Source organism: Geotrypetes seraphini, chromosome 6, assembly GCF_902459505.1.
Source record: "Geotrypetes seraphini chromosome 6, aGeoSer1.1, whole genome shotgun sequence".
Classification (NCBI taxonomy): domain Eukaryota; kingdom Metazoa; phylum Chordata; class Amphibia; order Gymnophiona; family Dermophiidae; genus Geotrypetes; species Geotrypetes seraphini.
The window spans coordinates 189,056,044-189,074,167 of record NC_047089.1 but is presented as its reverse complement, the minus strand read 5'-3'; the positions used below and the strand labels follow the sequence as shown (position 1 = coordinate 189,074,167).

Below are 18,124 nucleotides of genomic sequence, written 5' to 3'. Positions count from 1 at the left end.
AGTGTAGATGTCTACCTGAAAACAAATGAAAAAAAAATTGTTTTCTAATGGCGCTGCTCATTTAACAGCGCCAACTGAACCAATTAAAAAATTAAAGTTAGGCGCCTAGATCGTCTAGGCAAGTTGATCTAGGCGCCTAACGGCAGATGCTTTCTATAGAATCAGGGCCAAACTGTGTGCTAAAAAATAATTTAAATATTTTTGTAGAGGGAGCATTCTGGGGGCCGAGAGTGATCATTTGGGCTAATTAGTTAGCATGTCTGATTACTGCACACTAACTGATTAGCCTTCAAAAAACGGTGGCGTTAAGGGCTCATGAACTAGTGTTTGTTAAAGGCTTTGTGCTAATGGCAAGATTAGCTCATGGCCATTAATTCTGAAAATCAACCATTTTCTGGCTGCACTAAAAATGGCCTTAGTGCACAGGAAAAACCCACATAAGGCCACTTTTTATCCCAGATTAGTAAAAGGACCCCCTAGTGTTATGTTTACATGAAGGATGAAAAATATCACCAGCAGCTTTCATGAGACAAGACTGTCGCAGTTCCTGACTGGAACAAAATTACACACAAACATTTTGTTTTCATGATTTTTCTCCAATTTAATGATTGCAGCATAAAGAAAACGATTACATAAAAAGGTACAAAAGATTGCTCTACCTGCTGCCTAAGCTAATCACATGAACTTAAAGCAAACTTTCACACAGTGATAAAATTCATCAGCAAATTCCACTGGATTGTCATAATTGGGAAATCCAAATTAGCTGAGTCAACAGGTACCTTAAAGAATTCACTCTATGATGAACCCATTCGTTCAATTGTTCATCACACCTCATATTTTTACCTCACACCAGTGGCGATTCATATTTGCTGCCTTCTCTCTGTTGTGTCCAGTCAGTGAGGAAACTAAATGATGTCAGGAAGCGTAGTAGCAGGCAGAAACTATGAATCAGGGAGGGACAAGGGGGTTCAGAGAGCAGGGAAGTTAACGATCCTCAGGCAGGGGAGGATATAGCTATGTTGGGACCGGAGGTGGAGGGGGGGGGGGTGAGAGGGAAGAAAAAGGGAGAAATATTGGATGATTTATTACATCACCACTAGACATTAAAGTGGCATAAGGAATTGTACTATATCATCATTCTAAAACCCCCAAAATCTCTCTGGTCCCAAACATTTCAGATACAGTCATCAACTGTATATGGTAAGCAGAGACAGCAGGAGAAGGTGAGGGGGAACATTAAATTTCCAATCACTCTGCCAGTTTATTGCTCACCCTCCATCCAGATGGTACATCTGGGCAGCTCTCTGACCAAAGATCTGGCCCTCCTCTGTCTTGATTTATGATCAGGAGGGGCTGCCACATTATCTGTGGCTGGTTCCCTTCCTTTTCAAAGCTGGCAAACAGCATCCACCTTATACCAGCCCATGGCAGAAAAGGAGATACCAAAGAAAGATATTTGAACTCAGAATCCACGTATGGCAGAGCATGGCTGACTCTATCTCCATCTGAATGCTAATTAGGGGGTGCTATGAGTTTGGAAAATGAGAAGTGATTTTTTAAGTTTCTCTTGGCAGAAAGTAAAAATGGAAGTCCATAAAAACACTAGGGATAAAGCCCTGAAGAGATTTCAGCGATGGGTACATAATAGAAAACTAAGTAAATGAATGGATGTTTTATGGACAGAAAATTGAATATTTTTACTTATCACAAAATCTTGACAATTTCATTGATATTGCAAAGGTTCTAAGAGTCTTCAGCTTTATTAATGTGTGTCCATAAGTTTTTTGTTGTGGATTTTTTTGACCTGCTGACAACAGGTACTGAGGATGTGTTCCCAAAGAAACAAACAGAGAAAAGACACTGAACCAATACTTATAGTGGGCAGGTATCACATTAAACAGAATATATTTATAAATATATATATGGTTTCAACACGCATAAGCATTCCACACTGACATTTCTTTGATCTCCAATAATGACATTTATCACTTTATAAAGATCACAAAGTCCACGTGGCAGGTTCTGAAGCTGTAGGAATGTATTGGAGGGGAGGAAAGGGACAGTGACTAGTGCCCAGCTCATTTTTCCATGCTTGCTGAGGCTGGAGTTTACGTGACTTGTGTTACTATGGAATTTTCATGCATTCTCAAGAGCTATCCTCCCCCTATGCAACGGACAATATTTCTAAAGCCTGAGAGGCAAGTAGCAACCATCCATTTAAAAAAAAAAAAAATGATTGTGCTCTTTTCATTTTCGGGAAAGTCTTGATGCATCTCCCTCAATGTCACTATGTTAGATGGAACCCCAGGGACATAGCGAACACTCTGCACAGCCCAATCGGACAGCGGCGAGTTGTGTTATCGTTTGTGATACATATGAGCGCAGGTTGCCAGGTGCGGGACTGGCAACAGTTTCAGAGGCCATATGGAGAGTGCAGCTCGTCTTTTTGATGGCGGACGGGAATTTCTTTTTAGCGTGTTCTACAGAACGGGTTTGACGGTGCATGGCGCCACGCAGCAGTCAAACGCATCTCCTCTGCCGTTCTGCAATGTCCCCCCCCAAAGCCATATCCTCCTGTAAACAGGGAAGAGAGCCAATCACAAGGACCCCTGCCTCCACAAACACAGCAATTTTTCCTTCCTCCTGCTCAAGAAAAGTGCAAACCAAGCCATAATAAAAAAATTAAATATTAAAGGACATTTAGCAACAATGAAATAATCTGTTCAAAAACAATTTCAGTGTACAACTTCCCCACTGCCTTACACAAAGAGGTCAAGAAAATAAGACATTTATTATCAGAAGAGGCAGCTCAAAAAATCCACAGGTGTCTAAAAAAAAAATCTTCCTGTTATTTTTCTTCCACCACTTATATACATTTATTAAACCACTGGGGACTCGGCACACACACCTTAAAGAGCAATGGCTATCCTTTCCTCACTACACCTTCTTAAAAAATAAGCAACCTATTACATAGATGTTCACTGAATAAAGCTTTTATTCTCAGCAACGCATTAGAGGAGGAGTTTCCCTAACTCTCAAATAGGAACGATCCAAGCTATAGAATCATAATTGACGAGCATAGTTAGTGTGAAGACGGGAACTCTTATCTACGGCAACTGGCACAAGGCACTCCAGAAATGTAGGCCTCCTCATCACAGCATACAACTGCTTCCTGAGGCCAGCACTGCATGCACAATTTCTGTTTGCTCTCAAAAGCAAACAGTACCACTCAAACAGCTGCTGACAAATCAAGAATACGTACAGCCAGTCTTTGCTAATCTGAACTTTTCAAGTCCAACCAACCAAAGGAAACCTGCAGAAAGGGTAAAGGTGTGAAAAGTCATTCAGATTTCCAATACAAAGTATAAAAGACTAGGCCGAATTCTGCTTTAAGCTACTAATCTAGACAATTCCCCAATCTTCAATATAAGGCATACACTAATGGCCTTTAATAGACATGCTTTATTTTTCAGGGATTAAGAGAAAGTGTTTCCTTACTAAGCTCTGGTAATATATTTCCTTTAAGGTTCCAGCCAGCAGAATTACAATAAGGACTTAAAGACCTATCCAGATGACTACAGAAGGGCATGACTGGTAAGAGAAGCTAGGACAGCTATAGGAGACCTGACCACATTCATAGCTGTTTTGAGGGCTCGGCCAGCAAAGACCTCTTAAATTTAAAATGGAAACCACGGATTTTCTGCTCCAAACAGTGAACGTCTGCTTCTACATGTCCTCGGCTGTGAAAAGGTGCTCTTTCTGCCTCCTTCTTAAACACTGTGGAACAGTCATTCTACTTTGATCAACCAACCCGCTCTCCTTCCCACCAATCAGAGAAAAGGATGAGAAGCTGGAGTGATGAATTGAAAAGGCACAGTAACTTATTCTGTTTACACAAGATCAACTTGTCCGTTTCCAACGAACTGGTTCTGGGAATGAACTTTAAAAAAAAAAAATCAAATGTTTCCAAGTCAGCTGCTAAATACTTTTCAGACCAAAGCTGTCATTCTTAAAGTGAACACTGTCTACTTTAACCTGAACCTCTAATACTTGTAAAGAAGCACAAATATGACGGTGGGGTGGGGATAGGGGTCACAAAGCCTGATGTGGGGGTGTTTGTTTATTTTTTGCACTCATTGCTCTGAGTTTTTCCTTGCAGGCCTACTGCAATAGACATAAACTCCTAATCCAGTGGATACTTCTAGCAGTCCTAATTTGAAGGCACAAAATCTTATAGATGTGAGTTATTTATTTTTTTCATAAGCTAGAGGACCCTAAGTTTGAAACTATTAGACCAGTGATTTTTTTTACTAGGGCAAAACCCCAAAAATATTTTTTCATACACTAAGGAGTCCTCAATTTATGTAAACATGTATATACATATATGTTCATACAAACTGATTCTATAATCTAATTTGTTAAGAAACCCCTGAAGAGAGTTTGGGAATCATTGTTTTGGACACAAATCAGTAACTTGCAAACATATATCTATCACTGAAAAGCTGAAATATAATCCTTTATGTAGCTCTTTAAGGAATAACAGCATTACGCTGCACAAGGCAATTGCAAGGTAAGAGGTGCTATTCCTGGGTGTCAGGCAATACTATATGGAAAATAAAAGCAATGGGATGGCATCTGGTAAGCCATCTAGTGATTTGTTTTCAGAATTGAACTGGCTCTTGAATCCTAGCTTAATTACACTATGTTATAATACCCTCTTCATTTATAAAAGAATCCCAACCATATCCCTGCAAAAGAGTTATGACAACCGTAGAAGCTGAAAATTTCAAGCATCTCCCAAATGAGAATGAGAAAGATGTAGCTTTTCTCTCAAAAGCATATGAGCTTGGAAAAGCAAGACACGAAGGAGGAGGAGGAATGGGCACACCATCTTTCCTTGCGCCAGTGGAAAGAATTCTACATCCTGTTTTCATTAGATAAAATCAGCCCTCATTTCTGTCCAAACACTACTCAGCTTTCCAGCATAAACAGAGAACATTTAGAGTTTAAGCAGCCACTAGGGCAGCACAAGCGCTCATCACTGCAGTATACTGTGCTGTATGTCCAGAGTACAGTGCAAGGATACTGCTAAGCAGACACAAGTATCTTTGCTCAGTTTCTAAAGACAGTACAGGTGCTGCAAAACCAAGCTGAAAAAGGCCAAAACAAATTAAAAAACCTCCCAAAAGATCAAATTATTTTCAAGAATTTGTGAAGAAAACCCTATAAAAATGATTTTCATGGCACTGCAAATATCCTAGTGCAAAATCAACAAGATAAATCACTTTTCCGTCTCTCAGCTAACAAGTTAGCGGAAGAACGTGATGCTGCTTGGCTTTTGTGCGACCTTCAGCATGTCATGCAGTTTTCACAGGTCTTTTAAATCCATCCTCACCACCAGTATCATTCCTAGGAAGTTTCAAATCTGAAAGAAAGATGACACATAGCCTTTATTTGATCAAACTCAGCAATGTTCTATCAACTATATTGACACTTAAAAATATTGAATTCTCTGTGGGCCAGGACACCTTCTTTAGGCCCAATGTAATAGTTATCCAAAAGCTGGGCTTAATTTGTAGGTATAAAGGAAGTAGAATAGGGGGCAAAGCCAGGGACAGAAGTAAACTCACTCTGACACACACAATACTTCATTTGTAGATAAAAAGAAAGCTGATATGCACATATACCATTTATACTCGCATATAAACCGGGATTTGGGGGCCAGAATTCACGTGAGTCAGTAAGGATGCCTCTCAGTACCGAGCAGCAGCGCCAAATCGCGCTCCTGCTCGTGTTGCTCAGTGGGGAAGAAACTCCAGCAGCTAGTTAGCAGCAGGGCAGGAACTTGGAAAGTTCGCTCCTGCCCTCTGCACCTCCACCGCGGATCGCCAGATGAGGTACCTATGAGGCTAGGGCAGGGAGGGAGGATGCAGAATCTGACGGGAAAGGAAGGAAGGGTGCTGGGTGCAGAGTATGACAGGGGAGGGGGGGAAGGAAGGGGGCTGGTGCAATGCTTGACGGGGGGGGGGGAAGGAAGGAAGGGGGCTGGTGCAATGCCTGGCAGGGGGGATGGAAGGGGGCTGGTGCAATGCTTGACAGGGGAGGAAGGAAGGGGGCTGGTGCAATGCCTGACAGGGGGGGAATGAAAGGGGCTGGTGCAATGTCTGACGGGGTGGGGGGGAGGAAGGGGGCTGGTGCAATGCCTGACAGGGGGGGAAAGGAAGGAGGCTGGTGCAATGCCCGACAGGGGAAGGAAGGGTCCTGGGCACAGAGCCTGACAGGAGAGGAAAGAAGGGGGCTGGGTGCAATGCTTGACAGGCCCAACTTATATTCGAGTCAACCATTTTTTTTTTCCCCCCCTCCTTTGGGGGGGGTCTCGACTTATATTCGAGTATATACGGTACTTGGAAAATTCATAATTTACAAAATGTTATCAAAGAATATCACCCACAGCAGCATAAAATTTGCAACATTTATCAATAAAATCTTGGTCTAATTAGTGTTTTTATCCCCCCAACATTTACACATTTGATAACAGAAATATTTGGCAGCCGGGTGGCATGAAGGAGTAGCTGGGTAGGGACAGAGGAATGCTTAAATTTTCAACAATCTTTGGTTAGACACAGTATAGCACAACAACTGGTAGTTCTTTTTTCCTTGGAGGTCACCATACAAAAAAAATTTGTTGCTGAGCAACAACAAATTTCTCCATTACCAGGCACACTGTGAAATACAAAACCTGAAAAAAATTCCAACTCAGCATACATGTAGCAAACCTGACAGGTTTTTTTATACCAGTGATTAAGTTTACCCCGGTTAGCCTCCCCTTATTTACAATATTAACAGTTGTTTCAGTGGAGGAGGGGATCTGAGGCTTTTTCCTACCTCGTGATAATTTTCACAGTAATGACCTTTGGATTGTATATATGCTTGATAGTCTCCTTTTGCCTCATTCCCAGGGAATATAGAAATATCTTCTAATAGCTCCATAGGTTTTACATGGTTTCTGTGTTTGTTGTGCTCTAAACGTTTTGAGTGTGGTTTGATATTATTGTTTTCCTCAAATAGGCTTGTGTGTGTTGGGCTATAGCAAACCTGACATATAACAGTAGCCCTAATTCTTAAGATTGAAACAGCAAGAACCCTATCTATGAATAGGCAGCACTACAAATATTACGCTGGCCATAGAACATCAATACATCTACTGCTGGCTAAACAGACAAGTGGAACTGCTATGGATCTCTACAAAAACTACATGGAAACAGCACACCAACACCAGAGCTTTCTGTCTGATGCTTCTCGCCTATGCAGAAACCGGAAGGCTCTAATGTTGGCACAAGTAGAGCGTTGTGAATCGCTGCTGGCAACCTCTAAAACAAAAGACAACTTTCAAAAGGTATACGGGAAGGGGGAGGGAGAGATGCTATCATAGAATAAGAGAAGGGAGAGAAACTGGATTGTTGCTCTGTTATGGCACAAATTAAGCCCTGCCCAAAAGGATACGGTATATGAATTATCCCATCTTCAGGTGTCTTGAAGGGTCAAGTGCACAATCATTTTGGCATTTTGAGAAGCTTTGAAAAACTACTGGCAATTTGAATTTTTTTTTCTACTCACTGTTCTTTTGCTTTTCACCAACTGAAATGTATGTGAAAGGCAATTCTGTACCCAAGCGTATGCAGTTATGTCTTACACATATTAAGTGCACAGAAAAGTGCCATTTATATGCATTAGTGCAAGATGTGCCACACAAGTGCAACAGTGTAAAACTGCCAGGGGGTGTACATGCGGACGGAGCATGAGTGGGACGGCCACTTATGTGTGCAATTTACAGAATATCGTAAGCCGAAGTACCACTGTACTAGTATTCTATAAGGGAATCTGGCCACACAGATGCCCTTATAGAATAACACTTAGTGCCCATCATTTTGCTTGCATTTTGGGGCTTCTGGATAACCTGTCTTAATATGTAACATGACTTGGTTTAGCTGTATTTTTAATCCAAATTTACGTATTATATGTGCCCATGTATACACACATGAGCTGATAAATGAATCACATATCTAGATTCATTACTCTCACATTTCAGCTTAACTCTTCGATGATAGAAAAAAGAAGAAGCTTAAAATAGCTCAGACACTGTTATGTCCAATGTTCCCTCTAAGCTGAGCGCATGAGCAATCGCTCACTATTTTCAGTGGGGTCGCTCATACGTTTTCTCGTGTCACTCAAGAGGGCGGGCGGAGGTGAGAGGAAGCGGCGGCGGTGGTCTGCCCTACTCGCCTTAGTGTATTTTAAGTTGAAAGATGCAGCGGCGGCTCCTCTCAAGATCCCCGACTGCATCGGACTTCCGACGCAGGTGGGGATTCGTGAGAGGAGCCGCTGCCACGTCTTCAGTGGCGTACCAAGGGGGGGGGAGGTCCGCCCCGGGTGCAGGCTTAGGGGGGGGTGCACAGCTGGCCAGGTCCGGATCTGGCCGGCTGTGCACCCCCCTAAGGCTGCCATCGGAGAGGAAGTTCGGGCCAGCCAATCGCTGCCTGGCTGGGCGGAACTTCCTCTACGATGGCAGATTGACGTCGGGGGAATGCTGGTCGGCCCGACGGTGGGAAGCACAGAAAGCTTGGGGCAGCCGCGGCGGTAGCTTTGGGGCCTGTTTCCCCCGATGGTGGCAGCAGTGGCTTTGTGGAGGGTAGGGAGAAAGAAAGAAAGAAAGGGGGCAGGCAGGGAGACAGAAGGGAAACAGAAAAAAGAAAGGGGGCATCAAGAGAGAAAAAAGAAAGAAAGGGCAGGGAGAGAGGAAGAAAAAGTTAGGGGAGGGAATGAGGTCTGGAGGAGAGGAAGCATACAGGCTGAAAGAAGGGAAGAAAGATTGGATGCACAGTCAGAAGATGAAAGTGCAACCAGAGACTCATGAAATCACCAGACAAGGTAGGAAAAATGATTTTATGGGTGTATTGATGTACTGCTCACTGCAATATATAAGATGCTGCCTTTTCCTAGGTCATGTGTGACGTGTGGCGTTACTAAAAATCATGTTTTTCGTACAGATGGGGGGTGCCAAAAAATGATGGGCCCCGGGTGTTACATATGCTAGGTACGCCACTGTATGTAAAGATACCAGAAAGCTGGCGAAGCAAAAACTTTAAGTAAATTGGTATTCTTCAAAGTTTTGAGTATTTAACTCTCCCACAATCTCACGGGCACTCGTCCTCCGCGCCTACTCATAAATTTGTGGAGTATGTAACTTGTCGCTCATGCATATTTTTTTTTGCACACACCTCATCAATCCTTAGAGGGAACATTGGTTATGTCCACACCGAAAGGGGCTAATATGGACATCTTAAGGCATAAAAAGAGCTAGACTTGCACACCTTGGAAACGTCAGCAAGTTAATTTAGTATGACAGGAGTACCCTATAAATATGTACACTTTTTCCAGGTATAAACCTGACAATAAAACAGTATGAATCATGATTGAGGGGCTTGATAGGTGTGGGTCTCTGCATGTGTGTGCGCATGTTTGCATATGTTCTGTGCTCAGGAGAAGAAGGGAAGGCAGCTTGAAAGGTGCAATTTCTTAATCACTGTGCTATATTGAATCACTGCAGCTGTTGGAACTGCATTTCCCAAGGAAATGTACTGTGGCATTTTTTGGATGGAGTTCATTTCTCTTCTGTCCCCCTTTACCACCACATGCCGAAATTTAACTTCTACAGCATAAAACCTTCCTCCAAATCAGCTGCTCCCTTCCTGCGACTAGAATTCCTTCCAATCCTCCACCACCACTGACCCTATCTTCTGAGTCTGCTACCAGTTGCAATGATATAATGGACACATACTCCTAAAGCTGGAACTTCTTTTCCCACATAAATGCACTGAACCATTTACTAGGGGAGCTTTTTCTCTGGAACCCTCAGTCTGATTTGTTTCATTTTCAAACTCAAAGTGTCTTCTTACTGTTTTTCCCCAGAAACTTTTATCCTATTCTGTTTAAATTTTGGAAAGTTATTTTACCCCCAGACAGAAAATTGACTTATAGAAAAGAGGACATGAATATCTTGGCTGTCCAATTCCATTGGGTTGGAAAGAATAAGAAGAGAGTCAAAATGTACCACAACACAGAATGTGTAACTGGGAGAAATGAAGGTATGAGTCAGAGGCAGGTCTATAATGCCATTTACCTTGTGATCCAGGCGTTGATAGTCCCCAGAATTTGGACGCCGACCACCCTTCAATTTCTTTCCTTCCACGACAAAAGCAATGATCTTTCAGAAAAGAGAGAGGCATTTAGCAACTGGGAAGTCTGAAGTGGTGTTTGGTCATAACATAAAAACATAAGAGCTTCCATACTGGGACAGACCAAAGGTCCATCAAACCCAGTATCCTGTTTACAACAGTGGCCAACCTAGGTCACAAGTACCAGTCAAGGTCCCAAAGAGTAAAACAGATTTTATGCTGCTTATCCTAGGAATAAGCTGTGGATTTCTCCAAGTTCATCTTAATAATGGCTTATGAACTTTTCTTTTGTTTATTAGAGAACCATGTAGCTCTATCATATGATACAATTCTATTCGGGGGACGTCAATGAGAATAAAAAGTCAAATTTCATCAAGCAATAATAAACTTTTATTGATAATGACAGGAGTTGCCATTCAACATATCATCAGGAATTGGAAAAATTACACTAGACTTAATTACACCTTTTGGTGGAATTCGTTATGCCATATATACAAAATGGAAAGAACAATTGCCATACAAAAGGGGAATTATAATAATTTTAAAAAGATTTGGGGGCCATTGATGACTTATTGTAATGATTAGACGCCATTTTACACTGAAAGTACAGTTATAACTATGGAAAAAGGGGGTGGTATATAGTTATATTAAAGATTTAATCAATAATTATGAATGTAATATTTGTATGATATTTTTGATTACAATATTTGTGGGAAGGGTGGGTGGTGGAGAGAGGTAATTTATGCATTTAAGATAACAGAAAGAATTTCAAGTGATGTGTATAATTAAATTGATGCAATATTGTGTACTTGATGTAAGATGAAAAAATGAATAAAGAATTGAGAAAAAAAAAATAAAGTTATCCAAATCTTTTTTAAACCCTGCTAATATACATTGCTTTCTGGCAACGAATTCCAGTTTAATTACACATTGAGTGAGGAAATATTTTCTCTGCTTTGTTTTAAATCTAATACTTAGTATCTTCATTGCATGCCCCCTAGTCCTAGAATTTTTGGAAAGAATATACAAGAGATTAATATATATCTGTTCCACTTCACTTAGCACTGTATTTTTATAACCCTCTATCATATTTCCCCTGAACCGTCTCTTCTCTAGGCTGAAGAGCCCTAGCCACTTTAGCCTTTCTTCACAGGGCAGTTGTCCCACTTCTTTTAACATTTTCGTCGCCCTTCTCTGTCAGATTTAGCCTGACTTCAATCCCCAGATACATTTGTGGGAATAGTTGCATTTTCCATAGATAATTTTAGAGATGTCAGGAAAAACATAACCCAAAGCTTTGTGTGTGAATGATGGGTTGTCCTAAAAGAGATAATCCTACAGTCACAAAGGACTTTGAATGATTTCTAGAGCTGAGATGGCATCCCAGAACAAAAGCCCAAAGTAGTCTTTTAAAAAAGGGAGATTATTAACCTGCTACCGTCTTTCCCCAAAAATAAGGCCTACCCCAAAAATAAGCCTTAGCATGATTTTTAAAGATGATCCTAATATAAGCCCTACCCCCCAAATAAGCCCTCCTTAGGATTGATGGTTAAGGGGCTTGAGGAGTTGCCGTACAGTGAGAAATTAGAGAAACTGGGCCTCTTCTCCCTTGAAAAGAGGAGACTGAGAGGGGACATGATAGAAACATTCAAGATAATGAAGGGAATAGACTTAGTAGATAGAGACAGGTTGTTCACCCTCTCCAAGGTAGAGAGAACGAGAGGGCACTCTCTAAAGTTAAAAGGGAATCGATTCCGTACAAATGTAAGGAAGTTCTTCTTCACCCAGAGAGTGGTGGAAAACTGGAACGCTCTTCCGGAGGCTGTTATAAGGGAAAACACCCTCCAGGGATTCAAGACATAGTTAGACAAGTTCCTGCTGAACCAGAATGTACGTAAGTAAAGCTAATCTCAGTTAGGACACTGATCTTTGACCAAAGGGCTGCTGCGTGAGCAGACTGCTGAGCACGATGGACCACTGGTCTGACCCAGCAGTGGCAATTCTTATGTTCGACTCCCGAAGCCACTTCCGAATGTCCCTGACACTCCCTGACTCCATCCCTAACACTAGTGCTGCCTGATTGGACGGCGGCATTTCTTTCTCCCTTTCCCCCCCCATGTGCAGCATCTTTTCTCCCCTCTCACTCATCCCCTTGTGCAGCGTCTTTGTATCCCTCCTAAGCACTCTGATATGGCAGAGGGAAGACCACGGCAGGGAAGGTCACGATGCAGCCCTTTCAGAGCGCTGTCGCCGCTGCTATTTTTGGAGGCCTCAGAGTGGAGGTATATCAGTCTCACGGTGGGAGGGTCGGTGGTGCTCTTCTGCACAGGAGGATGGGAGGAAGGGATAGAAAGATGCTGCACAAGGGGATGGGTGAGAGAAGAGGAAAGATCCTGCACAATGTGTGTGTGTGTATGGGGGGAGGGGGAGGAGAAAGGAAAGTGGAAGAATTGGGGTGAAGGAGAGGAAGGAAGAGATGATTGTTGTACATGAAAAAAATAAGACAACCCCCAAAATAAGCCCTAGTGCATTTTTTGGACCCAAAATTAATATGACACTGTCTTGTTTTCGGAGAAACATGGTAGCTCCCATGTCTTTATAATTTTCTATACCATTTGGCTTTGCAGGTCACAGTAGTTTACAAATTAAAAAAATACAAAAGTTATTAAAGAAAACAGAACTATAGGAAAAAAGCAAACTTGGCATTCACACAATACAAAACACAATTTAAATAGAGTACCAAAAAAGAGCAGATAAATGTGATTCTAGCATCTTTAACTTTTTTTGTTTTCATGGGACAATTTCCACTTCTTTTAGAGAAAGACACCTTGCAGGAATGGAGCAGAACTAACTTGACATAGTTGAAGCTGCCAGACCACTCAAGAGCAGCATGCAAAGCCCATCACCCACCTTTCTTTTATTGTGATAGGCAACATATAGGGCTGCAACAATAAGAGCAGTTGTCACCAGGTAGGCAAAGAAGTGGCTACTCTCCGGCTCCACCTTGGCTGCCTTATTGTTTTGATTTCTTCGTGCATTGTCTACATTATCACTGGTGCTATCTCCAAGCCCTTGGTACGTATTCTCATCTCTTCCTTCATTATCTGCAGTAGAAACAGACCATTTATTTATATAAAATTTATACACCCGCCTAAACTTAGGCGGTTTACAAAAAAAAAACAAACCCCAAACATGCACAATATAAAAACAATATAGATAAAAAAGCAAATAAAAGCAACAAATTGTGGACTTTTATATTGGTTACTAATGTGGAATTATTTTATAATTTGTTTTATTTGTTTCTTATTTCAATTGTTTATTTCCAGTTAAATTGTTGTTTAACAATTTGTAAAAGTATAAAAAAAAAAAATAAACACAACAAACTGCTCCTACCAATCTTGCCCAATCTTTTAACATATGACGGCAGATAAAGGCCAAATGGTACATCTAGTCTGCCCATCCACATTAACCATTATCTCTTTCTCTCTCCAAGAGATCCCACGTGCCTATCCCAGGCCCTTTTGAATTCAGACACAGTCTCTGTCTCCACCACCTCTTCTGGGAGACTGTATAACGCATCTACCACCCTTTCTGTAAAAAAAGTATTTCCTCAGATCACTCCGGAGCCTATCACCTCTTAACTTCTTCCTATGCCCTCTCATTGCAGAGTTTCCTTTCAAATGAAAGAGACTCGACTCATGCACATTTATATTACATAGATATTTAAACATCTCTCAAGAAAAAACTAGAGAGTAATAGAAAAATCCCAAAAATCAATCTACAAAATATTACTCGAACGAGATGGGTTACACCCCCCTGATAAACATTTCAAAACAAAGTGGAGAAAAAGCCTCAAAATTTTCAACGCAGCAGTAAACAACTTCACTACTGTTTTAAGATTCAAAGCTGCTTATTTACTATCACTGGCAAAAAACTCCACCACCACTGAAATGCGATTATCAAAAGGGTAATATACCCATCACTGTGCACAGGAAAAGCAAAATAAAAAAGTTTTACTTAGCTTGGAATCATGGTCTGAAACGCCGTGCTGTGTTGATAGAAAATGTCTGGCCAGACTGTCGATGGAAATGCCACGGCACCAGTCAGATGTACAGTCCAGAATCCATGCTCAATCCTCCAACAAGTGCCTTGTTTCGCCTCTCAAAGGCTTCCTCAGGGAATATATCAGCTGGAAAACTCCGTTCCTCTTCCGTGCACACAGGCACAAGAAACGCCCGTTGCTAAAAAGAACTGCAAGATCCAACTTCTGGTGGCACTTCTGGGTTACACCACCACAGCAGACAAAAAAACGGCTGCCATTCGTCCACAAAACTGCCACTCATCCAAAAAATGCCACCCACTCCACCCACTGATTAAGGCCATTAGGCCATATAGTGTCCAAAAAGAAAAACCAGCGCTGTTCATGCTGGTACAAAAGCCTCTTCACATTGCCCCTCCGTGAGGTAACAGGAATGTGATCCAACACAAAACACACAAAATCATCAAAATTGTGCCGTTCTTTGGCACAATGGCGGGTCAGGATGTCAACTTCTTTTCTGTGACCAATATTGGACCGGTGCTCAAATAACCGAGTCTTAAAACATCTGGCAGTGTGGCCAATGTAAGTTAACCCGCAAGGGCACGTCATCCCATACACTACTCCTCTTGTTTCACATGTTGTCAAAGAGCGCAATTTCACCGCTCTTCTGCCTGGGACTTGTGCAGCAGTACCCTCTTGCATGATATCGCAAGCTGCACATTTTCCACAACGAAAATGACCCACCTCTCCCTCCTCCTGGACAGTCCAAACATTAGCCTTACACAAAATGTCATTTAGATTCCTATTGTGTGTGTAAGTAATCTTACACTCTTGATTGTGAAAACAAGCGACTGTTTGCATCATGGGCCAGATATTCCTGATCTTTCTACCTAAACTTGTGCCATAGCGGAAAACTTCATAATGCACGGAACAACTTTGTCATCTGAAGCCCGTGTGTGATATTGCAACAATTGTTCCCTTGAGCTAAACCTGGCCCTCTGCCAGGATTTCTGTATTATTCTATGCGGATAACCTCTGTCTCTATACCATTGTTTAAGAGGTTACGCCTGACTCAAAAATTGTTCCGTCGAACTACAAATCCGTCTGTAGCGAAAAAACTGAGACACAGGTAAATTGTTTTTTAACCCAGCCGGGTGCATGCTGGTGTATTTCAAAAATGTATTCCAGTTAGAAGGTTTTAAAAATACTGACGTGGCAAACCTGTCTTCTTTCAAATGAATCTTCACATCCAGAAATGACAACTCAAAGTTGTTAACTTTAATATAAAACTGATTTCAAATTTTTTAATTAAAATTTATCAAATGTATAAAATAGGAGAATTGAACAATACAGAACATAGCCTCAAAAGGACCACACCATGATACGAAACTTAATAATATACATGAAGTAGCAAATTGAAATAGGAGGATCGTATCGTATAGTCCCACGAAGGACTGTAGGGTATCCTGGAGAGGGAGAGAGAGATATAAAAAGATGATAGATAGAAATAGCAGAAAGAGAATAGGGAGGAGGAGTCAGTCTCAAGCAGGAAGAATGGTTAGGGAAGTAGGAATAAAAGGTCATTACCTAGCGAGAAAGGTGCAAAGGTGATAATGAATACCCATCTGGAAATGTCAACAGTTAAAGAGAAAAATGTGTAATAGGGTCCCAAATGTTCGATATAGTTTTGTATCGGTTGGAATACTCTGCAGCTTTGGTTTCATAAAGATGTATCATAAGTATAGTGTGCCACCAAAAGGTAATGTTAAGTGAGTCTGCAGATTTCCAGTTATGAAGAATCATTTGGATTTAAAAGGCAATTAAGATGTTTAGAAGAGATTGCTGTTCAGAGGTGAGGGGGTCGTTGACAGCTAAAGCCCTGAAGAGAAGAATATCTAGAGAGAAGGCAGATTGAATTGGGAGGATGAGCTTAATGGTATTCCAGGCTTTCATCCAAAATGGGGTAAAAATAGCACAGGAAAATATCATGTGACGGAGATCACCTATATCGGACTCACAATGCCAGCAAAGATTAGAATCTCGTAATCCAGCCCGATGCAACTTGTTGGGGGTCCAGTAAACTTTATATGACAAGAAGTACATCGATTGAGAGATACTGGAAGAAGCCGTAGGCCGAAGTACTTTACTAAAGTAAAACTCAGTAGCGTACTATGGGGAGGGGCGGTCCGCCCCGGGTGCAAGCCCTGAGGGGGTGCTCCCGGCCTTGCCGTTCAGTCCCCCCCACCCCTGAAGGACCGCTCGCCCCCCTGGCCTCCCTGCACCACCTATGAAGCAGCCCGCAGCGGGATCGCGATGTCAGCGATCCCTGAGCTGCTTTGGCGCTGCTTCCTGCGCCGCGGTCCTGCCCCTCCTCTGACGTCAGAGGAGGGGCGGGACCACGGCAGAGGAACCAGCTCTGAAGCAGCGCAGGGGGGTGAGCGGTACCTTCGGAGTGGGGCGGGCAGGCAGGCAGGCCTTCAAGGGGAAGGGGGGGGTGACAGACAGGAAGGCAGGCCTTCAAGGGGGGGACAGGCAGGCCTTCAAAGGGGAGGCAGGCAGGTCTTCAAAGGGGGGACAAGCCTTCAAGGGGGGACAGGCAGGCAGGCTTTCAAGGGAGGGACAGGTCTTCAAGGGGGGGGACAGGCAGGCAGGCTTTCAAGGGAGGGGCAGGCCTTCAAGGGGGGGGGACAGGCCTTCGGGGGGTGCAGACCTTCAAGGGGATCAGGCAGGCAGGCCTTCAAGGGGGGGTGCAGGCGTTCGGGGGGGTGCAGGCCTTCGGGGGGGAGTGCAGACCTTCAGGGGGGGAGTGCAGACCTTTAAAGGGGGGGGACAGGCCTTCAGGGAGGGGGGCCCTGGTGTAGAAATACACGGAGGGAATGGGGGGGGGTTTCAAAGAGATGCGCATATGCCGGACTTTGGGTGGGAAGAAATAATAGGTCTGAAAATAGAGAAGAAGGAGAGAGATGATGGACCATGGTTTTTAGAGAGGGAAAGAACAGAAAGGGAGAGAAGTTGGACACAAGGGTTGGTGTGGAGGGGGATAGAGATATTGGATAGGAGGGTAGTTGGGAAAAGAAAGGGAGAGATGGTGGACCCTGGGGTGGTGGGGAAGGAGGGAGAGATGCTGGATGAAAGGGTAGTTAAGAAAAGATGGATCTGTGGAGGGAGACGAAAAAAGGATAGATGCCAGACCTCCTGGGGAGGGAAGGGAAACGGGGAGGACAGAGATGGCAGATGGATGGTTAGCATGCAGAAAGAAGGAAGAAGGAGACCCTGGCAAGCAAGTTATCAGAAGACAACCAAAGCCTTGGACCAACAAGATTTGAAAAATAACCAGACAACAAAAGGTAGAAAAACTAATTTTATTTTCTGTTTTGTGATTACAATATGTCAGATTTGAAATGTGTATCCTGCCAGAGCTGGTGTTAGACCGCAAACGTGAGCTAGGATTTAACAGAGAGGAAAAGTCCTTTTTGTTTCTTTATTTTATTTACACCACAGCGCCAGTGTGGTTAGGAGAAGTCAAAGTGGGGTGAAAAAGCTATAAAATAAACCCACCAGGATGTTTGAAAAACAAACAAACAAACAAACACCCAATTAGGCAGGAAAGTTGAATCGAAAAACCAATTCAATAGGCTGAATCGAATAGAAAAATTTTTTTTTTCTTGAATCGGGCAGCACTAGTTTGCGCTACTATCTTAGACTTTAGGACCTGGGATTGGAGAGAGATGGCATCCTCAGTACTTTATAATGCAAGTGAAACGAGGATTTGGTCAGACTTTTGAAGGGTCTGCAGAAGAAAAATATTGTATAGGCCGGGGACATGAGACAGCAGGAAACGGGAACTTTT

The 18,124-nt window shown here is 42.6% G+C and overlaps 1 protein-coding gene across 1 annotated transcript in view; it reads right to left on the bottom strand.

The window, feature by feature from the left end:
• Positions 1–586: 586 nt before the first annotated feature.
• The window catches only part of TGOLN2 (trans-golgi network protein 2), a 58,864-nt gene continuing 41,326 nt past the window's right edge, over positions 587–18,124 (bottom strand). The window contains exons 4-6 of the mRNA XM_033948829.1: positions 13,146–13,339; positions 10,181–10,264; positions 587–5,425 (exon numbers count right to left, since the gene is read on the bottom strand). Of these exons, the coding sequence (XP_033804720.1) occupies positions 5,420–5,425; positions 10,181–10,264; positions 13,146–13,339 (284 nt within the window). The 3' untranslated portion in view covers positions 587–5,419. The remainder of the gene's footprint in view (positions 5,426–10,180; positions 10,265–13,145; positions 13,340–18,124) is intronic.